Source organism: Chroicocephalus ridibundus, chromosome 1, assembly GCF_963924245.1.
Source record: "Chroicocephalus ridibundus chromosome 1, bChrRid1.1, whole genome shotgun sequence".
Taxonomy (NCBI): domain Eukaryota; kingdom Metazoa; phylum Chordata; class Aves; order Charadriiformes; family Laridae; genus Chroicocephalus; species Chroicocephalus ridibundus.
In genome coordinates this window covers 69,171,641-69,199,063 of record NC_086284.1, presented here as the reverse complement: position 1 = coordinate 69,199,063, position 27,423 = coordinate 69,171,641, and the positions used below count along the sequence as shown (strand labels likewise).

Sequence of the window (27,423 nt, the reverse complement as noted above, 5' to 3'; positions counted from 1 at the left end):
GCCTTGCTGCTCCCGTCCCTCCTGAGCCTGTTGTGGCAGGTGTTGCGAGGCTTCAGAAATAGATCCTGCTGGTGGAGGCCGGTACCTTCTGCTGGCCCCCTCAGATGTGGAAGGAACAGATGCTGGTACCTGCTGAATAACAGGTTGTCCCAAGAGTTCCTCAAGCAGCACAGCCAAGCTGCCAGGCAGCGGGGGCTCCTCGGGATGCGATCACAGTGCGGGCTCTGATCAGTGCACTCTCCACCTCCCAATCCAAATGCCCTGACTATTCCTTCCATGTGAATGTAGAAGGCAAAGGCCAGGCTGTGTGCCCTCCCTGCACTCACAAGGGAGCAAAAATAAGTGAGCAAATGGGAGGGCTGCAGGAATCCCCGTCAGCGAGTGCACAGCAGAATGACCTCATGGACATGGGTGTTTAAACCCTCACGGCTTTTACTGAGTCAAGGTTTGACATCCAATCTCTGGTAACTAAAAGAGACGGGAAGTAAGAAGCCCCAAATGGAAAATTACTGCTAAATAAACCATGCTTAGCTAATTACCTATAATGCTATCAAGAGGTGCCTACTCGTAACATAGGCACTTCGGCGAAGGTGTGGGAACGGCCCGAAAGCCACCGTTGCCCACAAAGGATAAAGCTTGAATTTGTGAGCACGTGTGAAATCGCTGCTTTTCTGGGTCTGCGGGTCCCTCCCACAGGTGAGACCCCTCTGCCAGCCTCCCCTGGGCATCCAAACAGGTGGGAAACACTTGCTTTTGGGCGGACCTTCAACTGGTGAAGATCTCAGCTCCATCCGGCTCTCCTGCAGGAGAACCTTCCCAGCAAGTCTCCTTCTCCCTGGACCAAGCTGGGTCCACTCTTTCACTGAGGGGAAGGCCTGCCCCAGGCTAATGCCACCGGACTCAGCCAGGATGCCAAGACAAAATCCTCTGCAGTCAGGATAAACTTGGCAAACAAGATAAACTTTAGATGGAGCTAAAACCGAATGATTCTCTAACAAACAGCAGTTTTACTTAAGCTTGAAGTAATCGTAGTGGGCAGCTCACTTACGTAGCTTGGTATTAAAATTCTTCCCAGCTGTATTGCTATCTACTTCTGACGAATACCAAGTAGCGTAGCATCTTACTTAATTTCTCTAGAGTAGCAGATGAAAAAGTTCCAGAAGATCACGTCTCAAAACCATAGTCAAAATCTTGTTGCTTTTATTCTTTTTAATGCTTAATATCTGGAAAATACAATAAATAATTTTTCAGTCTAGAACAATTAGATGTTATGCTTAATAATAAAACGTTCAAAGAGGATGTAAAAATAAATTAATATCTTACTATTTAACTTCAGTGACAAAGCAGGTCTCAAGTTCAGACAACTGAGAAATTTTCAGCCATGAAAGATAAATGAACGTGTTCTGCCCTTCTGTAAACACGCGGCTATCATTGAAACCAATGGAAGCTATATATATATATACACACATTTTTTATACATATATATATATGTGCCTGCATCAGAGGGCAGAATTTGGCCTAGACCTTACAAAATGGTAGTTTGCAATTGACATTCATTTGTTTTTATTTTTTAATAACAAATAGAACTGCAGAACGTTCATGTATCATACATCTTCCAAATCCTGCAACTGCAACTCATATGAAACGTTAGCTTATAAAAAGTCATCACTGTACAACCTTTTTTTTTTTTAAAGTCAGTGTCAAAAACATAAAAACCAGCTAATTTATTAAAACCAGAGATACTGTTTAAGTGCTGAGGTTCGCGTTAGCTTTTTTCTGCTTTAAGCACAAGAATCTATTACAACTAAAAAGGCAAAAGTGGCTCAGAAAATGACAAACTCTCGAACAACGTACTTGTAGCTTTACTAACACTTATCTGACACTATAGGTGACTGAAAACCAATGTAAACACAATGAGGTACGGGTACCCATGGACATTTCTCACAACTGTGCGAACTGTGGGCCTCATCCTGCAAACGCTCCTGGCTCCAGAGCTTCCTCCCAGGGCTGGACCCACCCAGCCTGACCGCAGTTTCCCACCCGGCAGCAGCCCCCGCCACTGCCGTTTGCAGGAAGGGGTCCCACGATCCTCGTGTCATGCACCAAACACATTGAAAGTGCCTCCGGTTTCAAACTGATGCAGATGTATGTTTCAGGTCTTTAGACTTGAAAAGGTGAAATAGCTTCTGAAAATTCTTATACAAACGCTCCTTTAAAACTATTAGAGGTTTTCCATTTCAAGGTAAATCTAATAAAATATTGAACTGCTTTTAATTAGGCAAATAGAGTTTGCTCTGCTTTTTGTAAAAAAGCAACAATTTTCCTTTGCTGTAAGATACTTTATATGTCTCCAGTCCCTCTTCCATTTATTTTACAGAAAGTTAAGAGGCACAGCTATTACAATTTTGGTGGTGCAATCGCCTGTGGAGTTCGGAAGCAGCCCTGTGGATTTTTTGTGATGACACTGAATCTTAAATTCATCCCTTTTCACAAGTCTTTCCCCCAGTTTGTTTTATTCTGCTTCTTCGCTCTTCTCAGAACCACCTCCAGCTGAATTATCTGCCTCATACTTTTTATCAAGAGCATCTTCAAAGGATTTGCCACCGCAGTCGTAGGTTTTACTTGTAGATCCCGTATGTGTTCGAATGCGAGCTCCTGGCTGGTATAACTGCATGGCTGGGCGATCCTAAAAGGAAGGAGACGCGGTTAAGGCTGAGAGAAACCTGTCTGTGACACATATGTGGGATTTTAAAGCAATGGATGTTTGTAAAGAAAGTTGATTTTGTGTTAAATCACTTGACATTTCGTAAGACCCAGGAAAAAAATGGAGTGTAATGAAAATTGACTGAGTACTTAATATCTGTCTTGTTTGTAACGCTATTCTTGGGAGCCAGGCATTTTGAATAAATGAAGAAAGCTGTAAAAATTAAAGATCCTATGATACATTTGACATAAACAAGGAGAAATACTGCAGACAATTATCAAACACAGTATTACAAGTAAAACTCTGGAAAATGCTGCTCCCTTCACTAACATCAACTGCGAAGAACAATAGCCTGCGCACTTGCAACTCTGCAGATGAATTGACGCATATTAATTACAAGCATAAAAAATAAGACAAACCAGAGAACTGTTTAGCAGGTAACAGCTAGAAAATGGTCCTCAGCTGAACTTTACCAATTGATAGTGTGCAGTGCTCTTCAAATCATCAATCATTACCACAATTTGAACATGGAATGCACATTTGAGTTATACATATCCAAACAAGATTGCACAGTTACTGCTCCGCCTCATCACGCCTTCCACACTGAGTCTGAGAGCAGGAGAATTCACCTACTCATAATAAACAAGGTCAATACAATCTGAGCATGCGCAGGCTTTGTGAGCGACCCAATCATACACACGCTGATTTGATCGCTGGAAAATGGAAGAAGGAGCCAGTTCACAAGGAAAAGACACCTCCAACTTGCAAATGGTGATGTTCCGTAGCTCCTGAGAGCACTTTTTAATCTTGAAATCTCAATAATAGAACATACTGTTCAGAAACTCTGCTTCACAAGTCTTTTCCTAGTAAGAGTATTTTACTCTCACAAATACCAGTTTTTAATGTTATGAAGCAACCCATTCACCAAAACCCGAGCTTTTTGACCAAAGCTTTTTGACTTGTTTTAAGTTCACCAAATGAAATTAAACAGCCTATTTTAAGACAGTGGCAGAGCACTGAAATTGTCCCATGTCAAACTATATTAATTTGAAGTCATTCTTTTATTCTCTTTTCTCATTCCCAATATGCATTTCCCCTTTTTCTTTCTTTTTCCTTCACCTTTCTTTTTTTATGCTCCACTTTTTTCTCCATCTCTTTAGACCAGATATCAAGATTCACCACTGGGCCATGCATCTAGATCATTCTAGTTAGTGCTTTGTACGATGGTATGAAATGCTTAACATGCATCTTTACATCACAAACAGCTGCATAAAAGTAGATCCTCTGACAAGCAGTGCCCATTGGGAAGTGTATGATAAAGGGTCCAAATGATTTTTCATATCCCAGACTCTGTACCTTGCAGTTCGTATGAAAGCTAGCACAACTGTTACTTACACTGGAAATTTACCATTTTCTATTTAATTCTTACAAACTTCAGAAAGAAGCTTGATCTCTGCCAAAAACTTGTGTTGGCATTGTTAATTCTATAGGTAAGCTGGAAAACTCAGCCCCTAACTCTTATCTATGTGATAAATACTCTAAGGAAAACAAGTCACAACACTGCAAAAAACTTTACTGGTATTGCTTATTTTGTTTAGGGAACAAATCTAGCACTTGAAGCGTGGACTAATCCAGAAACTCAGGAAGCTACTGCAAGTGCGATGGGAAGAAATAAAAGGGAGACAGCTTCTTAAGGCTTGACAAAAGGCCCCCAGGACCCACCGTCCACGTCCAAAGTTGCAGATTACTTTACCAGATTTCAAGAGCAGCATGGCAAGCACGAGGAAAGTTGTTTTCCCCATCTCCCTGTTTCAACTTGCCATTTTTCTGACTGTTCTACAGCTCAAGCTGTGGGTGTATGTGGCAAGTGGCTAATGTGTATATGCAGATAAATCTCAGCCATACCGCCCAGATGACCTTTCATAAACAAAAAGCGGGGCACAGCAGTCCGTCTGTGTTTGCACAAGGTGACTTACGTGACAGGCACAGCGAGTCCACCTGGACTTGCTCTACGCACACTCCATACAGACTCACTTCACACATGACCGGTTTACTCCTTGTGAGCCTTAGCTCACGTCACTGGTTTGAAAGAAGAGTTTCACATGCAGAATAAATTTCTACCCAAAACAGTGTTTTGTTCATCTTTTGTGGAAAATCTAGGATCAGAAGGGACAGAGAATGAGGGTGACAAGGAGAGCCACCTCCTGAAAAGACCCTGGCACATCCATGAAATCAGACAGCCTGAGAAAAATGACGCCCATGTCTCTGGCAGACAATAAGGGACAGCTCTGCGATACACCCTGCTACAGGCCCCGCTTGCACTGGTTTTGCACCTGCTCTTTCCCTGAAAACGACCGTGAGGATAATTTGTCCTGACTAAATGACAGCCTTTTCGTACTGGCAGGTATACAATACTGAAGAATTTGCACATTCACACTCTCTGAATACAGTGGTCTCTGAATTAGCTATTTCTCTACATCCTTATGGTTCCTCTACCAAGCAATGCCTGGACAATCCATAACATAATTACTTTATGAACTGGGTAACAGATGTACATTTTTTAAAGACTAGCATGCCACAGTTTTTAAATTTCATGACAGATCAGAAGTATAATACTTTTTAAGACACTCATAAAATACAAGGCTTCCAAGAATAGCGTTCTAAAAATGCTAGGGTTGAAAGGAAGACAGAAAGTCTTCTATATATTGTAAATATCAACAAGCAGAGACCTGTAACCTTAACTTATTTTAACTGCTGTTGTCCTTTGGTAACAACAGAAAGAAGTCTGAGTTTTACTGAAAATGAAATAAAGAATTGCTTTTTTTGTAAAAGCATCTTTGTGCTGAGTTTGCAAAAGTAAAACCTGCGATCTTGAAGCATATTTAACTAATGAAAGATTATCCTAAATGAATAAAAGAACCTTATTTCTTATGCGCTCCTTTTTGGATGCCATGTCATCACACTTGTCCTCTTTACCCAGTTTGTCTACTGCCTCCACAGTGAAGCTGTAGTTGTAGTTCCCTTTCTTTCCTCTGTCTGGGTTGTATCCTTTCCCCCATTTCAGCTCTTCTTCATTCCTTCTCACAAACTTGTCAAACTCATAGTGAGCTCTATGCTTTCTGCCATCATCCAATCGATACCTTTGTCTTTCAGGTTCTTTTTCTCGAAATCTTCTCTCCAAATCTCTTTGCTCTTTGTCACTATCATTTTGTGACCTAAGAGTATGTATAAAAAGAAAGAAAATCCAAGCAATTAACAGTAATAAAAAGCTGCTGAAGGACAGAATGCAAAGCCTTCCTTTGAATTCAACGGTATTTAGATCAGTTGTATGGCAAGGCTGTTTTCTTTCTCATTAAAAAGGGGCTATGTGCAATCTTGCTGAATGTCTCATCCACGTATGTCCGACCCTTGGCTATGCATTCGGTTCAGAACAGCAGACAAAGCTTTGCAAGCAAAATCAGATTTTTGTGTAACTATTGTAGAAGGCCCATTCTTCGACTTTTATCCCTCTTTGCAATCCCATAACTAGTTCCCCAATACTCTTCACATAAACACATGCTGCACGATTAGCTCTTGTGGCCTGTTCTCGAGGTGACTCACGTTAATGAGTATTCCTTTGAATGGGAACATTCAGGGCCTGAAGGAATTGTGCTGGTATCATGTATCAATTTGTAAAGTTTCATGACTCTATTTAACAAAAATTATTTATTGATATTGCAACTCACAGAAGACATCTGTGAAAATAAACATGTTGCAGGCTTTTGTTTATTATATCTCCAAGTAATGTAGCCTACCTTTGCGTATTTTAAGTGAAAGTCCATTACCTTACCACAACATAATACTTAATTTCTGCTACGCTGCAATGGGTTTATATTATAAAGACTATTAGTTTGCAACATTTTGCTGCCTGTCTGATACAATTTTCAGCTCTCTTATTCACTTCACTGTTCCTGTTCAGCAAGCGGGTGCTTCTCTCATACAGCCAAACTGCAAATAATGAAGAAAGATTACAGAATAGATTGAACTTTAAAAGGAGCAAATACAGGCAGTTTCTTTTTATATATTACATATGTATAAATACTTAAAATTGAAACAGGAAAGTTACTTTTGACAGTCTGTTCCCATTTTAGGAATCTTCTCCCAATTTAGTATGGAGATTTTCTAATGGTATAGTGATCAAACAGTGATATGCTTCTCATTTAGAATGGTTTAATATCAATAAAAGTGTATCTTTTGATATCACTTTTTTTTTTAATAACGGAATTGTGAAAATTGTTAGTCTCTGCCATGAACTTGTGTATTGGTGGGGCTGCCAAGACATGGTCCCCATCTCGGGAAGAGCTGGAGGTCAGCAACAAAACCCGAATGACAGGTAAATTATTCAGCATTTCGCAAGACTGTGCTTGTGTCAGCATAACATATTCGCCAAGTGGAAGCAATGTCCCAGCTGTCACAGACACCTGAATCAATCACAATTACAGAGACACTGTACCTGTAGCATAGATACATATATATAAAATACTATGTTAGCTCTCAAGGGGTATGTGGTTATAAGTTGTTTTGTTTCATGTTTAACATGCTATTCTAGACACTAACTCCAAGTTGCAGCAAGGCTCAGAGCATGACCTTCCAAAAAGCCAGAAAGATATCTCAATTTGTTGCTGCAGCATTGCCTGGTACCCTGGTACCTGGTACCTCTTGCCCTGCCTGTTACTGTGGATGAGGAAGGAATGGATGTGCCTGGAAGTAGGCAGGTGACAGGGATACAAACTCCAGTTCAAGCGCAGCTAAGGTAGCTTTCTAAAACACAGTCACAGCAAACAGGCAGGCACGAGTGGAAATGGCGGGGTAAGCAATTACAAACTATGGGCAGATGAGAAAGTTACACAGACAGAGAAACAGAAAGCAGAAATAAATGGAAGTAAAGGGAATGGAAGCATACTTCTGTTTGGTATCGTTTCAAATCTGCATGTGACCAGGTACACTCATGCACCTACTGATGTTTTAATTTATGGTAGAAAACTATTGCTACTCAGCCTTTAAGCATGGTTTCAAACAGGCAATTCAGTCTCCTGCATGTAGAGTTGAAAGTTACGGTTTGTTACTGATTTCTGAGATGGCGACAAAGTAGTTACAACTTTAATTCTTGATTCAGCTGAAATAGCTTATAGCTTGCTACCTAATGGCACCCACTAATACTCATGATGAAATGAGCACTTGGAAAGACAAGTTAACAATTACTGTACCTGTGCAGCCAAAAGGATTCTGTTTTACACCTGGAAAATCTACATTAATGCCTTATTAAGCTTACAGGATCAATAGTAAAAATGTTATACGGCACGACCAAAAGCTTAATACATAAAAAGCCTTATTGATAAACAACTGACTTGCCCCTGAAAATGTTTCTGTTGACCCTGTTCTGTTTCCTTTGTTGAAGAACATCAATGAAAGAGTTGCTGAATATTTTCAATTTCCATTAGAGAACATGACATGGAATTTGCCAGCATCTTTCAGGACATACTCAACATATTGAAACACCGAGCCATGTCTGAAGTCCTTAGTCAGAAAGAAAAAAAAAGTTGAATAATGCATGTAGGATATTATTGGCGAGCGACTTCTTCAATTAGCAAATTCAGTGGGTTTATTTTCCAGTGTTCAAAATTTCTATTCTTTATTATTGTATTTGCCTCCTACTAGGAGAACATTTGCAGCTCCTGCATACTTTTCATAAAAATCAAGAACCTAAGTGGACAAAGGTAAAATTTAAACTACTCAGAATAGCCAGGTAGCCTCCAAATCTCCTAGAGCACAATCTCAAACTTCCTCTAATACTGTGCATATAATACCTTAGGTAAATGATTTAAATGCTCAAGATTGTCCTTATGTACAAGTTGCACATATACATGATACCTCAGATTCAGCTCTTCCCTTTTGCCAAGTACTTTTGAGAGCTTGGCTGAAAAAGTCTAATGAAGAATAAACTATTGTTTACCTCAGCAGCATGTTATTCTTAGTTATGCCTCTTACATATCTTATGGGTGAATCCTGCTTGTGATGGGACACACGTGCCAAAGGACAAGAAAGAGAACCACCTGCTGAAGACATCTGTAAGACGTTTCCAGGCTACTGGAGTTATAGAACTAGGCTATACCTCTTGTTCCTACTATTACATATACAACACAAAAGGCAGTGGGAGAGAGAGACAGCCTTCTGCACCTGTCATAAGGCTGTCATTCACACCTTAACTATTCTGCCATTGTCCCATTTATCAGACACATTTATCTGTTTATTGCAGCAAAAATGAAGAAAGTGTGATGGAAGAGTATGGCATCTGAGACGATTTAGTCTTTGACATCATCAATGGAAGGAGGGCCTTACCTGAGCTCCTGATGGGGAGCAGGTGAAATAACAATGAAACTCTGAATGAATTTTCATGCAGAATCCTTCCAGCATGGGATTTCAAAACATTTCACAAATAACAAATTGCATCCACTAATACTGCCATCGGGTCAGTAAGTTACTAAATGCCTTTTACAAAAGGGACAGTGAGATATTTGTTCACACACAGAATGACATCAGTTCCTTGCTGACAAAACACCCAGCCAATGCACCACTTATATTATGCTTAAGCCTTCAAATTAAAACATTTAGGATCTAATTTGGAGCCTAAAAGATAAATATTACTTACTTTTCCTTAAGTTCTTTTAGTGAACCCTCCAGTGATTTGGATTTCATACTTCCAGATCCAGGTGATTTATCCCATTTGTTTTCTTCAATGTCAGGTTCTTCACCTTTTTCTTTGTGCTTTTCACTGGCCAGCTCATCTCCTTTTTCAGGCTTCTTAAGAAGCTAAGAAATATTTGTTTATATTATGATGTAAAATTATTCTCCTGTCTGTTGTAATAGACATTTTAACAATGTATTAAACATATCAAAAACCTACTAAGATTGAAGATATTTAAATGCTAGGAATATATTTTACAAAGTATAAAATTTTGCAAGTTACTTAAAGAGGGCATTTTCTTTTGCTAAGGAGTGACAGTCAATAGCAAGCATTCAACTGCACACTTTTCAATATGCTGAGAACACTGGAGAAAGGACTTACCTACTCTTCTCTCTTAAGTTTCACATATAAAGATATTATTACGGTCTATGATTTTTTAGGAATCATGTAACAGAGCTCAATGTTATTGCCAATAAAATAAAAAGCAGAACCTCTAAGTAAAAAGGAGCAAGATTAATACTTCACTCCATGAAATATCATATATAAAATGTGTTACACATGAACTACTTGGGATAGACTGGCATATAGAAGTAGGTGCTTAGTATAAATACACCCTGACAGAAAACTGGACTGAGGAAAAAATTATGAAGTTATCAGAAAAGATCACATTGCATTTTCACCTTGGAGATTAAGAATTCCAAGATGAGTGTTCCTTTCACAACAAATTACCCACACAGGGCTTGAGCAGTGTCTAGCATTGCAGGAATAATCTTTACAGAAGGACCAATGGTCTCAAACTATTTCTCTAACACTTCAAGAAAAAGCAGAACATCTCATCAGTCTTTTCATTCCACCGTTTTTTCTGAAATGAGCACAGGTTATTCTCCTATATTTAAAACTTTCTATAATGTTTCTCTCAGGTCATATTTTCCTTTTCTTTAGGAGACAGAACTAGCTTTCAAGGTCATATTGCCACAGATACGTCACAAATACTGGGGTCTTTTGGACAACCAGGTTTGGGAAATAAAGATTAACTCCCTTTTCTTCTGAAGTATGTTTTTCTTTATGCCTAAATATTAAAAATCTGTAATTCGGCTTCAGAACTCACTGTTTTACACCTAGGTGAAGGCAACTATTTTTCAGGAAGAAAAGGAAGAGGAAAGAAGTGCACAGTTCTGTGACTTCTCCCCACCACAAGATGTGGAGTGAGCCTGTGTGCCCTTGCATTAAGCTACAGACTCTTGTATCAGTTTTCCTCTTTAAAAGAGCCTATAAAACCTTTCCAATACTACAAAATTCAGTTCAGTTGAATAGTTATTATCTATGCCACCTTATACAAATAAGGTTTTAGATGCCCTGACATAGCACAAAATATACTCACCTAAGTGAAGTCTTAAAAAGCACCTCTATTCAGATTGTTATAAGGCACCACAGCCTGAAGTTAGCAAGACTTTAAACAGTGTAAGTGAGATACCAAAGGAACTTACGGATAAATGCAACAGAAAAAAAGGGTTTTTTCATTAAGGTACCTTGATCCTTATTTCTTTTTCAGAAATCTTCTTTTGCTTCTCCAATTCTTTTCTTTTACGTCTTTCTTCTTCTCTGCGCTTCCTTTTCTCTTCCTCCCGTAGACGTTTCTTCTCCAATTCTCTTCGCCTTCGTTCTTCCCTTTTCTCTTCTCGTATTCTCTGAAGAGTTCAAAATGATTAATTGTAAATTGTCCAACGGAAAACCACGTGAAACATAAATGTTGAACTTCAGGCAAAAGTCTGAACGTACCTGCTTTTCTAATTTTCTATTTTTAATATATTCCAAAAGGGGTGTTGTTCTTCTAGCTAAAACACAAAAAATTTGTGATATAGTGTTCAAGTCCTAAAATATGTACTCATTTCTTCACTTTAATACTAACTCCTCTTTTCTAGTTTTATCTGCAAGGGAGCCAAATAATTAATAAACCTATTTGTTTTATATATTTTTGAAGGCAATCCCATCATTCTGCTTTAGAAACACTTTGTTCCTTTTTTGCCTTCAGGGTTAGAAGCAACAGAGATTTGTTGCATGATTACTTAATGTTTAATTAAAAAGCGTATCTTTTCAGTTCAAGAGAATGGCTTTTTTCTCTTGCTCATCAAATGGTTATTTCACCAAAAAGGAAAGAAATGTGTTCAGAATCTATTCCTACATTTTCATTTTGTACATCAAAACCTAGCTATATTGCTGTTCATATACGGCCCACATTAGTTATCTCACATAGCACTTTTTAATCCCAGCTTTCAAAGCACACCATGAAGGAAACATTTTCATTCTCATACAACATTTCCATTTAACTACCATTTAGCATTCACCTCTCATGGGAAAACAGGATGAATAAGAGGTAAGTCGTTTGTCCCAGGTTACACAGCAAAGTATCAGCAGAATCAATAAAACTGTATCTTCTCAAATAACAAATAAAATGCCTCCTTTACTGGATCACACAGTCATTCTTATGTTACAGAGCTGTCTCCACACTCTGAAATCTAGCCTGTCACCTGCCTGAACCATCCCCATATTCTACAAAAACTTGGAGAACATCAAGTTCTATATCATGTACAGATAGCATTCATGACTGTCAGTACTGAATTCAGACTTGAATTCATGTACTTACAGCTCTGAGGAGTTACAACAAACTTTGTCAGTCTTAGAGATCCCAGGATCGAGTTACAGAAAATGTTTACTACTAGAAATTGCTCTACAGTTATGTATAGGATTCTTCCCTCAAACCAGAAGAAAATTTTGCTATTGGAATGGACGACAGGATTTGGAAGAAAAATCAAAAAAGGAAGAAATAAAGTTTTCATCAAATTTGAGATGGCATAGCCAAAATCAAGACACAGTTCATATCCCAAAAACATTTGAATGTTTTTGTCTTGAAAGTGTGAATATCCTGGGGACAACCCATTCCTTAATGATAAAACCTTGTTATGCAGTTATGAATGGAAGGCTTGATAGGATTCGGTATTTATTTTTGGCAAATACCACTGGTCAAAAGCAACAACCAAAAAAGATTGTTGATTTGAGATCTTCCTCCCTCTATCTCTAGATTCCCCATGCTACCCCCCACCTCTCTCTCCCACCTGCCTGTAATTTTGGACAAATTTTAGGTCCCCAGCACCCTTCCTACCAGTCTCTCAGCTCTGCCTCTCTCCCCTGCTCCCATAAATTGCTCTGTCTGAGCTGTGTCCGCCTCTGGGCACTTTTACATGCTGAAAGCGATCACAAATTGTAACTGGAGGGTCTGGGGAAAGGACAAGCTGCACTCAGAGTCTCGAACTTGACCCGAGTCATTTGATGCAACAGGTTTCATCAGAAATTGTAACTTGAAGTTCAAGGGAGAGAGGCAGCGTGATGAGTACTGTCAGAAGAGGAGAGCAAAAAAGAATGCTTATCAAACCTGAATCTTACCCATCTTATTTATGGGCCTTACTGTAAATGAAAATCTATCAGTTTTTTCTAAAAAATGTCTAAGAAATTTTAGAAGAAAATAAATCACAAAATGAAGGCCTGTGTCAGCAGTAACTTTTAAATTTTGTCTTGCTCTCCACAAACAAGACAGAAGAATGAGCTTACCTTCATCTTGTTACAGAGAAAATCTGTTTTATATCTCTCTGTCACACTGAAACTGATGAGCTAATGCATGTGACGTGATGCATAAAACATGTTGGCTTGCGGTAACACTACCTGGAGAAATGCTGAGAATGTGAGGGCCAATTCTGCCAACAAAGTCTTGTGTGTGTCTTTCATTGACTTCATCAGGAGTAACACCTTTGAAACCGGAGATGCAACTAAACCTGTACATAATTTTGCTATAAACATGCTATCCACTGAAGTAATCTTTGTTTTTATGTTGATAGCAATGGCCGCAGTTCTGAAATAAAGCAACTTATTCGGTTTCCCATGATTTAACATAAGCAAAACATTAAAACTCCTAACGTAAAGCTGCCTTCAGCCATTATTGTTACTCAGAAATCAGCAGCTCTCAAGACTAAACATTTTCATTGATAGAATATTTTTAAGTTAATAAAGCTTTCTTGAAATTGTAAACTTTTTGTAAATTGTAAACTTCTTAGAAAATTTTGACTGCTTTTGCTCTGCCGTCAAATAGTAGGGAAGATTTGGGGTAAATAAAAATTCTTGGGGAACCTCCCTATCTAGCAAAGCAACAAAAAAGTTTTATTGGTAACAGAATTATCTAAATGTCCATGCTTCTAATATTTCCATTTCTTCTAAATTATTTAAGTTCCAAATCTCTTCAGTCAACTATTAATTTATGCATATGAAGAATAATTAATGCCACTACAGAAATACTTGTCACACAGAGCAGTAACAAGTGACAAGAGGAAATGGCCTCAAATTGCGCCAGGGAAGGTTTAGATTGGATATTAGGAAAAACAACTTCACCAAAAGGGTTGTCAAGCCCTGGAACAGGCTGCCCAGGAAAGTGGTTGAGGCACCATCCCTGGAGGTGTTTAAAAGATGGGTAGACATGGCACTTAGGGAAATGATTTAGAGGCTGACTCGGCAGTGTTAGGTTTACAGCTGGACTCAATGTGATCTTAAGGGTCTTTTCCAACCTAAATGATTCTATGATTCTATTCTATGATTCTAATCAAAAGATGCGGCTACTTTTAGGCTGTAAAGAAATAATAGCAAAAGTTGATTTATTTATTTTTTCCTACTCGATTCCTACTCACACCTAGGGAACAAGTAAGTGTTCTGCCTGTTGTCACTTGGAGATTCACCACGTTAATACTCCATGTCATCCTGAAAGCTGCATGCTGGCATTGAAGATTTCAGCACTGATCTTACTAAGATTCCCCCAAGTCACGCTACATGCATACAGAAAACAAGGTGTTGCCTTACTTTCAAAGCTTTTTCAGAATCTTGACTGTGAGAACAAAGAGAAATCATTCCATGTTTCTCAACAAAAGCCGCTAATACCAGGGATCAACTGTTAAGTATCCAGCTATTTTATATTTTAAAAATACATCTTCCACCTTTTAATACATCTGTAAATATTCAGAAGTATTAAGGACCCATTTCTAAAGCCACTGTGCAGGCAAAACTTCCAGTGAAGTGAAGTGACTCCATGCATAGACTTAAAGGAGTAGGTGGGGTGTTTCCTGCCACTACTCAGCTGTATAACAAAAATTTAACTGCAGTAATCTCAATCTATTAGTCTGAACAGGCCAGCTCTTGCAGGTAATATCCAAAAGATATAAAAATATTTAATATTCTCAATAATAAGAAAAATCAAGAAAACAGACCAATGAGTTCCCTTGTTTTGGCCTCAATCTCTCCCAAAAGAATCTCAGGATTGGCACAGATTTTCTCTTCATCAGCACAATAACTTTCTAAAAATTTTCTATATTCTGGATCTGTGAAGAAAAATTTTTGAATTATGTTAATACTTTGCAATGCAGGACAGAAATGGAATCTATTTTCTAATGTGACACCAAGTAAATATGTTTACCATCTTCAATGCTACCGGCTTTGGCATCTTTCTTCTTCAGCTTCTTTTTTGAAATCTTCTGGAATGGAGCAAATTCAACCACTGCAGGATACTCCAAACCTTAAAAAAGATCAGTGCTTAATTTCTGGAGGGGCAGAAACATTCCCTATATTCAAGTCAGATTTTCAAAATTCTTGAAACTTGTGTTGGGCGGTCTTACTTGAAATCAAAGGTGAATGTTTCTACAATTCCACCCTAAACTTCTAATGAAAAATATGTAGCAGCACTTTAGATTCAGAACAAAATACATTTATACTTTAATTATATACATAAAGTATTTTTTAGACATGCTAACAAAGACTGTCAAAATGAAGATGACTACTGTTGCACAAAAGAATTCTTGCATTATCATTTATAATTCCCTTTTAATTCTTCACAGATATTCATTGATTAGAAAAATTTACACAAAATCTCAGCCTGACAAGTGATAAGTACTATTGGGCAATGAATCTGAAACAATTGAGTTCCTTCTGTAAAGTTTTGTTGCCAAAAATGCTTAAAAAATACAATGCTGGGTAATATGCAAAAATAAAACATGCCATCTTCTTTCAGAACCAAAACTGTAAAACTCGGCATGCAGAATTATGTGAAACTTCTTTTTTTCTGTTCATGACGGACTACACAAATTCTTGCCTGTGTTTACTGGCATGGATTCTTTGTTTTGAATTCTGCCTTAAATACTGGATTCTTCTTTGGACTGGACTCAGAACTGTGTGTAGCTTTGGAATTTCGCCTGGTTTCCACTTGCAGCAGGTTCAACATTACACTTTGCTCAAGTCCACTGAAAACTTGGCTTACATGTACTAGAACATTTGTTAACCTTATTGAACTTAGTAATCCTTGCTTTAATTTTAGCCTCATAAAGGCAATGCTGCCACAAAACCTCACAAGAGGGCACCTTTCATCAAAACTTGTGCTCTGTTTGCACAAGCAATCCTGTCAAACTGGCCAGCTGTGTCCAAGCTCAGTTTTGCAACATACAGAATATTCTGGCTTCAGTCCAGCATGACACTGAAGAACGTGCATAATTTAGGCCAAGTGAAGTCTTGGCAGAATCATAAAAACAGTTTCTTTCTAGTTTTTCATCTAAACCACACAGAATTTGAAATCTCGTAATCACACACTGCGAGGCATGTGTTGTTCTCTACCTCTAGGAAAATCCATCCAAATCTGGTTAAGTTAGAAGCCTACAAAATACCTCAGGTAGGAAATGCTGAAGAGGAATTTGTTAGTTTGACAGACAGCTCCTTTAGAGACCAACTCTCCAGTAAGAGCGGACAGGACTACTCTTTGCAGGATCTCTACAACATTGAGTGTACAGAACAGACCATGTCTACAGGAAACCCCACAAATCTATGTCTGTTTTATACAACCCATGCAACTTTTTACAGAAGGTATGAGTGAACGAGGCAAGGAACTGCTAAAGGGAAAGCATAGTTTCTTGGCTCAGGCAGTTTCATGCTACTATAGGAGACCTGGGTTTATCCACACCCCTATTACAGTGTTTTTCTTACTGTTGGGCAAACTTTTGCAAACTGAACATTTTAAAGATGGAAACCAATTTTGTCACTCTTGTTCTTGGAACTCAATGCAAGATGTCTGCAAATGCTCTAAAGAGTCAAGCTGTACATATCTCAAAGTGGGCTACCAAAATGATGAAGTCAAGTTTTTGTCTTGCTTTTTCAAAATGGGAATAAGTGGCACAACTTTATCTCACAGAAACACACTGAAAATGTAATGATTCATGCTTGCAATGTGTTCAGTTACTGCTGCGATGAATTGTGAAGCTTGCATAAGCTAATTATCTTAACAGGATCTTTATAGTGGATTGCTTAGGGTACAAAAACGCACATAAAGCACACACACCACACAGACAAGCAAGACTGCATGGAAAAATACATTTTACACTTCATTATCTTTTAAGTGCTAGATTTTAATATACTTTTATGTAATTAACTGTATATTCATTAAAAAACCTGTTATAATTAGCAAAAAGTAAATTAATGTTCTAAAATGGTATATGTATCTATACACACTTAATATCTTACAAATAGTCCAACCTTTATTATCAATGAAGACATAGCCATCAAAGCGATCTCTAAAAAGAAGGATGTCCTCAGGATTTCTAAAGTTAATGTATGCTCTTGAGTAGAGATGAGGATAAAGGCTGCAAGAAGAAACAATTTTATTTTCTGTTATTTACTGTTCTGTTCAGGACTAGAAAAAGAGTAAAACTAGAAGGATCACATTTCTCATCTTGAGAAATGGCTACCTTAAACATGCATATCAAAGTGTTTACATATACATATCTAATAATATCCATGACAAAACATAACTGAACAACCGAGTTCCTGGATGCAACTGTGAAATTTATTCTGATCTGAGACAAAGATTTCTAGTTTGTTTTGTCTCCCTAAATTGCAGAGCATTTGCTTCCATTGTGCAGGATCAAAGCTTTAAATCTAATATTTAATGATTTAAGAGATAAGAGTAACAGCAGTCCTTTTGGGGAACTTGGGCATGCTAAGAAAGTCTTCTGTCGCTGAAACAGAAGGTAAGTAAAAGTTCTCAGTGAAAGGGCAGTGGCCAAGCTGTCACTGTATTTAAAGAGACTTCCACCCTTAAGAAAGATTAAATAACCTAATAATTGTCAAGATAATCCACTGAATTACATAACAAATAAATAAACTCCATCTGACATACTTGTGTATCAATAAATATGCAAAGTCCAGTTGTGAAGAACAATTACTGTGAAAATCCAAAGCATTTCTAGCAAAAGAAAGAACAGGTACTAACCTAAAGTAATTCTGATTCTTCAAGAATTTATTGGCATGGATCCCACTTGAAGGGTAAACTTTTAATGGGCCTGATAAAAACCTCAGGGTTGGCACACCACCAACCACAATGAAACTGAGGTAATTTAATGAATTACCACCCATCAGCTAAGTTAGAGTCATGGCATGTACATGCTTTAAACCCCTGCAACTATGATATAAACCAGTTTGGCTGAAAGAGCCTTCACTGATGGATATGCATTATGCCAGGTTTTTGAACATATCTGAGCACAAGCCCATAACTTTAAAATGCCTATGTTCATAATACTATTGCCATACACGGCCTGTCTTCAAACTCACCAGCAGCAGCAGGAGATAATAAACACGCATAGTTGCAACTGTATTTCAATCCCATAGCTATTTCAGAATCAGATTTCACAATGAATGAGAAAGAGCAAAAATATGGGTTGGATTACAGGATCCACACATCTGGCAGCTCAAAGCAACACAGTTACTACACATCAAGTAATTTTTTCTTTTTCAAATGTGCATCCATGTGGATTCCATTCCATATGGGTGTTTGAAGGTGACCCTAAAGAGCAGTGCTGTCAATAACTAACCAATGATTTTGTAAACCCGCCACATTTCTGTTTGATATTGTAGCCAGGAGAAACGTTTAAAAAAAACTAGAGGGCTTTTTTCATTTAGATGTTTTGCAAATACTGGCTATGGAGCATTTCTACAGCATGCAGAGGATAAACCTTCTAATTCTACGGAAGAGCTATTTCATCCATACTTACTATACTTTGATATTCTAGGATGGGAATAGCATTCAGTGAACTGTAAGCAGGCAACCACAAAAATGCCTGCTAGGGCTATGCTGCTGACAGAAAGCAGTGCTGAAAGATGCTACAGGCGTGGATAGCATCTGCCACAGCCTACAAAGATGCCACGCAGCTACCGACCGCTTGCAAGCTACTGCTAGAACAGCTTGACCAAATGAGCATGGTGGCACGTGGCCTGTGTTTTGTCACAGGGTTCTGCAAACCCTGCAGACTTGCAAACCTCCAGTCTGTACATGCAACACACTCGAGGGTGGCTGTGGAGTACTAGCAAGATGCAAAGGAGACAAAATAAGACAGCTTCCTTCTCATCATTTTCAAAGAAAAGAAAAAAAAAAGTAACACTTTTCATAATTAGATACAGTTAAAAAATATCTTAGAAAGGCCGACAAGCGTATGTAAAGGAAGAAATTTTATCGTGGCAATCTATAGCTGTGCTGGAAGAAATGGCTCTGTGCAGCCTAGTGGCTGGAACAAGTGAATAAGTCTCTGATAACTGGTGGCTCCCAGGAAGAAGTAAACTTCCTTCTCTGTCATGTTAACAGGACTATGCTTATGTTTCATGTTCTCTGATGTTTAAATTAAATGAGGCCTGATATTAGAGACTGATATGATTATACACTTGAAGTGCTGAAGATTCAGAAGACAAAGCCAGGAAACTGGAGGAAGCATTATTTTCCAGCCCAGTTATTATTATCTGAGATTGAGAAATTGAGTTTCAGTTCCTAAACAACTATTTCAGTGTTTTATCCATCTTCAGATTTTGTATAATACTAAAATTTTCCGTAGATCAAAGACTGGGACTCAGACAAGTGTCCCAGCTGCTATTTTACTGTGGCATTTCTTCTCTGTCTCAGTGCACCACAAACAGCTTCATCATCTAGTTGTATTATTTTTTTTTCTGCAGTAACTTTGAACCTTATGGTTGGGCACACAACCATCATGAAACAGAACTGAAAATACAAAGACTTATTCCTTCCTTGTTTCCTTTAGCTTGTACACCAACGCCATCTGTTTCATCTGCTTTGGCAACGCAACCTTTTCCTGGTACACAACATAATATTTTTCTAACATTTTCAGCTTAGGCTTATCAGAGTGAGTATCTTTTGAAACAGTAAAATTTGATATGGTTACAAAACATTTATTAGTAAGAAAAAACAGTCTGAAAGGTATAAATGGGAGTCTGGAAAACAGAGATTTAGAATTTACCTTGCAAATAAGGATCCAATATTGTTGCTACACATTATTAACATCTTCAAGAATTCATTTGCATCAGCAGAAACACACAAAAATACAAAAGCATGCTTGCGCATGGTAGGATATTGATGTGCACAGTAGCACAATAAAATAGGATTGTCTGTCCAGGGTAGAAGGTTGTAGAAACACGGCTACAACGGTGCCTAACAATTACACGTTCCTTCTCTGATGGAGACACTTCTACAAATAGAGCTGGTTCTCATATGCATGCAAGTTAGCTGTCAGAATGCTTAGTGTATAAAGGCCTGATCTCTAAGTGTTTCAGACCCCTGTCTTGGGCTTCTTACTTAGCAAAGTGTGCAGTGTTCCAAAAAAAAATGTATGCAATTCACTGTCTAAATGGGAAGCTAACTAAACCCAGCAAATCAGAAATGCTTAGCACTGGCCTGCATATAAAATACAGCCTCTTACTCTGGGTTTCAGACACCTCACTTCCAACTGCTGCTCCCCACCCTGCATCCCCTCTTCAGCTATCCACTGAGAACTCACCAGGGTGACTGCGCAGCAAAGAATGCACAGGGCTTCACAGGGCCACAGGCACTCTGTGGCTAATACCCTCTCCCAGGAAGAAACACTCCTGCTCTACTTCTGCACTTTGAATTCAGCGGTTACTGGATAAAATACAGCTTTTGCTTTTCAGGATTTTGCCTTCCAGCTGAGTCCTACAGAAGTGCCACTGGACTCCTGCGCCTCCTCCTTTTTTCAAGTATCTACCAGCATAGATTTCATTCAAGATTTGAAATTCAGTTTTGAGGTTGGTTGGTTAGTTCTATAATCAGACAGCTGGTTCTATTTTGCCATATGTTTGCTGTCTATAATGCTGCTTTCCATCCGTATCATGTTTTGGACAGATGCACAGCACATGATGTTGGCATCTCTGGGATATCACTTAGAGCAATCTCTATGGAAATAAACCAGATGAGTCTGACTGTACGCATTTCCTCAGCGTACAACACACCATTTCTTTGTTTTCTGTTGTGGATTCAAGGGTATCCAATCTTTTAGGTTACGTGTATTTCTATAATACTTAGTCTACCATCTCTTTAAGCCCTTACTTTTATAGTAATTTTAATAACAAGCACAATTACTTCTACAAAGTATCTTTTAACACAATTGTGTAAAAAGATTGGTAAACAGGAAAGTAATTTTAAATAGTTATCTACAATATAAACATCTTTAAATGATAATAACAGCCATCAAATCTTAGTAAAAACACCAACTTATCAATCATGGTGTATATATATACAAACATATATACTCACGTGTATATAAATACATAGATCTCTACATCTAAATTTTGTAGTGTTAAATAAACTCCTCCATCCATTCATAAATTGCATAATAATTTCTGATCAAACTGATAACTCATCATCTACGCTATCATGTAGATAGCATAGATATCAATCCACTGGCCTTCATCCTCTTATCTCTCACCTTCTGTGGTCATCACACAGTGGAATGACCTGGCATAATTTTAAATTAACTTAGCTTTTCCTTTTTACAGATACAAAGGAGCACAATTTGCCCAGCGAAGGAGCAGAATCACTATGCAGTTGTGATAACAGACTGTCACTCATTCCACCCAGAACACACTAGTCGTGGTTCTCTTGAAGCTCTAAAGGTGCTGCCCCTTCAGAGCTGCAGTTCCTGGGTACATACTGCCATTCTAAACTCTTAATGCTATTTGCCTACAATAATCCTGAGCAAATGTTGGGAAGCAGTTACGAAGGCAAAAGGAAGAGCACTGTTTTCAAGAAGTCTGTGATATATGGCATGGCATCAACTATTTGACTGGCTTTCACATAAGCAAAGCTCCTGTTCAGATCTCTTTACTTTCATAACCTCACAACACTACTGACATGTCCTAGCACTCAGCATTCAGTGCCAGTCCCAAGGAATGACGCAAATCCCATGGTGCCAGAGCTCACTTACTCAACTAAAGTTTTAGAAGACTCAGAAACATTTACATACCGACAAAAAAGAATATAAGAGAAAAAAAGTATTTGGAGTCTGAGAACAAGATAGACTGTGAGGAAGGCTGAGTCTTTTTTATCAGCTATAGACAGCGTGTCCATCCAACAAACATGCCTAAAACCCATAGAATCAGTCACAGAAACAGTGTTTTGTTTGTATTTTGGTGTCCAAGAGAGAATAAATGTAATGCAGTGAATCACATGAATTTGAAAAAATGAACAAAACACAATGCAACAGTCACTTTCTGAAGTTATTTTACTGAAATGGATGTAACTGAACAAGTGTTACACATTTATGACATTCCTTAATCAAATGAAATTTTAAGAAGTTTTATAGTTTGCCTATAATAGGACATTGTAAACTTAAAGAGAACCTTTAGACGGCAAAAACAGAGAAACTAGTTGTCACGCATATCTTGTTTTGTCCTCTAGGGTGAGATGACCTTGGAAATAAAAATGTGAAACAGCTATAGTTAGACCTCTCTAGTCCCCTCTCCAACAGCAACTAGTAGAGGATGCTCAGAGAAAGTTTATCAAAAAGGGGAAAATATACATTGACACTTCACCTAGTAATCATTTCAGCTACTTGCAGCCTAGGGACTTTGTAATATAGAACTTGTATTCTTGTGTTTAATAAAAAAAAAAAGTCTGTACTCCACGGCTAAAGAAATCTGAATGAGCTCTTAGAAACTTCTGTTATCTAGAGTTACACAGGATGGGGTTAAACTGAGATGTTACAGCTCTTAAGGCAAATTTGTCTGCTTCTGCATCAAAATATTTGTATGCTGCTTTCTCCTTCCAACATCCTCTTCGCTGAGTAGCTTCTCCAAATCATTCTCTTGTTAGGTAACATGAAATTTGCTTTTTATCTTCCCATGTTTTTATTATCACTGAATTCTCTGGATTGGTTGCCACTATGCACATGGTACAGGATCTAGAAAAAAGCTTATCACTGAAAGACAGAAGGCACTGCAGAGACAACTGTAGCTCTTCCTGTTAGCTGGAACAGCATGAAGACACAGGGAGTTTTCTGAAATTTTATGAGCTGTCCGTAACAGGACAGATTACTGCAGCACAATGCTTTATTCTCAGAAGAGTATACTCTTCCTTACCTCTGCTGGGTAAGAGAAGACCAAGACTCACTGTACTAATCTTGTCTCCGACTTATAATTTATGAAAGTTTACTGTATATTCTAGAGTGTGTGAACACGTAAAGAGTTAAATCATAAACAGATATACATGGGTATGTGTCAGCATTCAAGCATTTAAACAAAGTGGGCAAAGGGGGCAAGGTGATATTGGGCCAGTCAAAGAACAAACAGTCAAGCCAATACTCTGCAGAACTGCAGCTAAATGCTTATTCAAACTTCAGAGTTTGCAGACAAAAGATGTAGCCATACAAACCCTGTAAAGACAAATGCATTTTAAAAAAACACATCTTTTGTAGAAAAGCATAATTTTGAAGAAGCAAGATGAAGCAAGAAAAAAAAAAGTGAATACAAACCAGTTCATGCTGAAAAATTCAAACTTACAAGAAAACACTTTTTCCTAGAGAGTTTAAATTTGTGAAGGCAGAAGAGAACACAAATCCAAAACTCAGAAGGAAGAGAACAGTTTTCTCCCAGACCATTACTTTATTACAGGACTCAAGGAAACTGACAATCCAAGTTACACATATCAGAGATATGATTGTTCAAAAAAAAAGTTTAAAAATGTATATTCTTTGCTTCCTGTATCTTGAAGTCTAGTAGCAAAACAACGTAAGAAACACAGCTTTATTTTCTTCAGACTTTTTATCACCAAGATCTGCTCTTCAAGGGAAATGAACTTTTAAAGAGTTTTAAGCATGTCCTCATCCCTCTACCAGAATGAACTACTATCATGTAAGCGATCTAACTTTTTTATATACACCTATATTCTGTCCCTAGCTATATGGAAGTACGTGATGAGTAACACAGCATGAGAGAAAAACCACAGTATCTTTCAGCAGTAACTTGACATGGATGCAATTAAATGACTGGACAGCATTTTGAGGACTCCAAATTTCATCACATAGAAGTAGAGAGAAAAACGAAACTTTAAACGTACAACTGTTGTCAGTGCCTTCTCTTTCCTAAGATGCCTTACTCCCTAAATTCTTGTGCCAACAATTGTTCTAGAAAATTAAAATTGTAATTTTTTAAATGTTACCTGTCATTTGTGCAGCTAAACATACTAAAGACACAATCTTCTTCAGAGAATTTTTGGTTTGCTTTTGATATTTTCCCCTTATCAAATGAACCGCTGTGACAGAACCCTTAAAGAGACCCATTTGCAAATATGGATGATGAGGTTCAGAAGAAAAACGTAAGTAACGACAAAGACTTTCAATCAGACTAAACTCTTTTCTTTCCTAACTTCACATGCTTTGTTGTTCTACCAAAAAAGCTGAAGCATCTACTATTTAGTTGCCGCACATATGTGTAACTGTCTAGGTCAGGCAATTGCCATAAAGTTTCGCTAAACAGACGCTCCTTTTGACTGTGGAACTGTCTCAGAGAGAACCTACATAGTCCAAGTTAACCATCTAATAACACAGCGGTGGCAAGAAGTGGCAGTATTCTTTCAAATAAAATCAGCCCAGGAACTAGACCCTTCCAAGCATAATTTTCCACCAACAATTCCCTACAAAGGAAAGGCTACCTGCTCTAGGTGGGGTCACCCCTAACTTTAAAGCTGGTCAGCAACAAACATCCAGGATCCCTCTGTAGTCAATGGAAAGAATATGGTGCCTGTGGAGGATGACTGACTGCACACTAAGACAAGCTAAGGCAGGCAAGATGGATCTTATACTTTAGTTTTTCAGAAGACATGCAGATGTAACATACAAGGTATTTTGTTTATTTTAATGGTTAAGTTCCTTCTCTTGTTCAAAAGGGAACTGTATTCTACCACTGGTGATACTAAGTGAATTATATAAATATACTAGCAGTTCTGACTTTTTTTTAGTTTTGAATGAGACAAAAAATAATAAAACTGGATTATTTGAAAAACTGCATGAAATAAATACAAAAACATGTAAGCAAAAAAAGAAACTAAGCTCAAATGGCACTCATGAAAAAACTTCTGTCATATTTGCCCTAGGTTGACTCTTTCTCACAGCACGTGAACAGTCTGTTGCATTTTACTAATGCAAATTAAAAGAAACATCAGGGTTTCAAATAAAATTATGTCTTATTCATACACAAAAATTTTCTGGTTTAGAATCACCGGTGTAAAAGAAAAGGGCAGGAATGCATTGCCTCTGCATATGTATCCAGCTTTTCACAAGTACTTTAAGTAACTAACAAAACTAACAAAAAGGACTTGATGGAAAAAATACGTGATTTGGTATGACCAAAATACCGTAATTAGGTTTTAAGCACCTGAAAACCTACACAAACTGCTCATCCTCACCTGGGATCAGCAGTGCAAAACTCAAAATAATCATGCGCAGGTAGAGGATGTAGCTGTTCCTCCAGTTGCTCCTTAGTTAGACAAGGAGGAAGCCGTCGAATAACTACCTGCATATATAAAAGAAAATGGAGGTTTATCTTTGATCTAAATACTGTAGAAAGAGACTAAACAAATCATATTACTCCACTTTAAAAGCTCTTCCTCAAATTGAGAACTTCAACCGAAGCATTAGCCTCCTAGTGATTTACCTCCTTGGACTTGCTGGCAAATGGAACAATTTCTGTATCTCAGCTTCTGCTAACATTGTAAAACTGTAGGGTAACTGAAATATTCTGATGAACTTGAGGACCACTGCAATTTATCCAATAACAAAAGATTTTAACAAACAACCAAAAAAACAGATACTCACTACACAAAATTTTTACAGTATCTCTTCTTAAAATGATTTAAGCTAACTTTTAAGTCTTTTATTACAATAGCATCTTAGTGTCTTCGGTTTATGTGCCCAGATGCTGGTGGCAGGGGCTCCAGGGCAGCCTCTGCCCCATGACAGACACAGCCAGTTTCCAGCAGGCTCCAACAAACCCACCTGATGGAGCTGAGCCCTGCAGCCAAGATGGTGGTGCCTGGGGGAAAAGGTATTCAAGAAAGCACAGAACAGGCTGAACATCAGTGTGTGAGACAGAGGGTTAAGGGGGGAAAAGTGTGAGAAACAGCCCTGCAGACACCAAGGTGAAAAAAGGCGGGGAGGAGGTGCTCCAGGTGCTGGAGCAGAGATTCCCCTGGAGGAGACCATGGTGAGGCAGGCTGTCCCTCTGCAGCCCACAGAGGACCACGTTGAAGCAGATATCCACACTGCAGCCCATGGAGGGCCCCATGCCGCAGCAGGTGAAGATGCCCTGAAGGAAGCTGCAGCCCAGGGAGAGCTCATGCTGGAACAGGTTTTCTGGCAGGACCTGCAGCCTGTGAAGAGGAGCCCATGCTGGAGCAGGTTTATCCTGAAAGACTGAAGCCCACAGAGAACACCCCACACGGTAGCAGTTCATGAACAGCTGCAGTATTTGGGAGAAAACCCCGCTGGAGCAGTTCATGAAGGGCGGTACCCCATGGCAGGGACCCCACGCTTGTGCAGGGGAGGAGTGTGATGAGGAAGGAGCAGCAGAGAGGAGCTGTTATGTCCTGTCTGCAACCCCCATTCCCTATCCCCATGCCCTGCTTGGGGGCAGGGGAGGGTGAGCCTGGGAGGGAAGGAAGGAGAACAGGGTGTTTTAGTTTTAATCTTTGTTTCTCACCGTTCTAATTTTTTTAATTAGCAATACAGTAAATTAATTTTCTCCAAGTTGCGTCTGTTTTGCCCGTAATGGTAACTTGTAAGTGATGTCCCTGTCTTTATCTCGACCAGTAAGTTTTTCATAATATTTTCTCCCCCTGTCCTGCTGGGGATGTAGTGAGAGAGCGGCTAGCTGGGGGTCTGGCAGTCACCTAGTCAATCCGCACACTCAGGTAAACTGGCCAATGATAAAGGCCGGGAAACCATACCTAAACCTCTGTGACACTTCACCGAGTAAAAACCCTCATTCCGCAGACGCAGAAACATCCATTTAAAACACCACAGCCTCCTGAAACGAGACTCGGGTCCGTTGAACGTGGCCTAGTGGGAGGTGTCCCTGCCCGGAGCAGGGGGTGGTTGGTACCAGACGGTGTTTAAGGTCCCTCCCAACTCCAACCACTCTATGAACCGGGCCTACCTGCGCCATGCTCCTCACCCATCCCCTGACATCTCCCACCAGAGCCGCTCCTTACCGACACCCCCTCACCCCACGACTGCCCCCCCACCGCGTGTGTCCCGTCCCGTCCCGTCCCCCCCCTTCCCGCCCGCAGCTGCCCTCGCGCCCCCTCACTTTGCTCAGGGCCGTTTTTTTCTCCTCGCGCTGTTTAACCGGCGCCGGGTGAAGCGGCGGCGGCAGCGGGGAGGGTGGAGAAGGCGGCGGCGGCGGGTTTGCCGGAGGGTCCGGGTCGCGGCGCGGCGACTCCCGCCGCAGCGGGATGTCCGTGGACCACTTGTCGCGGCCACCGCCCCGCATCGGCCCCGGCCCGGCCTCCCGCTCCGACCGCATGGAGCCGCCGCCGCTGCCCACAGCCAGGCCGGAAACCTCGCGAGAACTG

The 27,423-nt window shown here is 39.2% G+C and overlaps 1 protein-coding gene across 2 annotated transcripts; it reads right to left on the bottom strand.

Annotated features, from left to right (window-relative positions):
* Window positions 1-1,189: 1,189 nt before the first annotated feature.
* UPF3A (UPF3A regulator of nonsense mediated mRNA decay) lies at window positions 1,190-27,423 on the bottom strand. 2 transcript variants are annotated; one of them, XM_063338437.1, is made up of 10 exons: window positions 27,159-27,423; window positions 25,258-25,364; window positions 17,037-17,143; window positions 14,938-15,036; window positions 14,732-14,842; window positions 11,208-11,263; window positions 10,958-11,116; window positions 9,393-9,553; window positions 5,625-5,919; window positions 1,190-2,686 (listed from the first exon to the last, which is right to left on the bottom strand). In XM_063338437.1, the coding sequence occupies exons 1-10, from the start codon at window positions 27,372-27,374 to the stop codon at window positions 2,513-2,515; spliced, it is 1,485 nt and encodes a 494-aa protein (XP_063194507.1). In that variant the 5' UTR covers window positions 27,375-27,423; the 3' UTR covers window positions 1,190-2,512. The 2 variants fall into 2 exon arrangements, with proteins under 2 accessions (XP_063194507.1, XP_063194498.1); XM_063338428.1 differs by having other exon boundaries at window positions 25,258-26,220; window positions 27,159-27,276.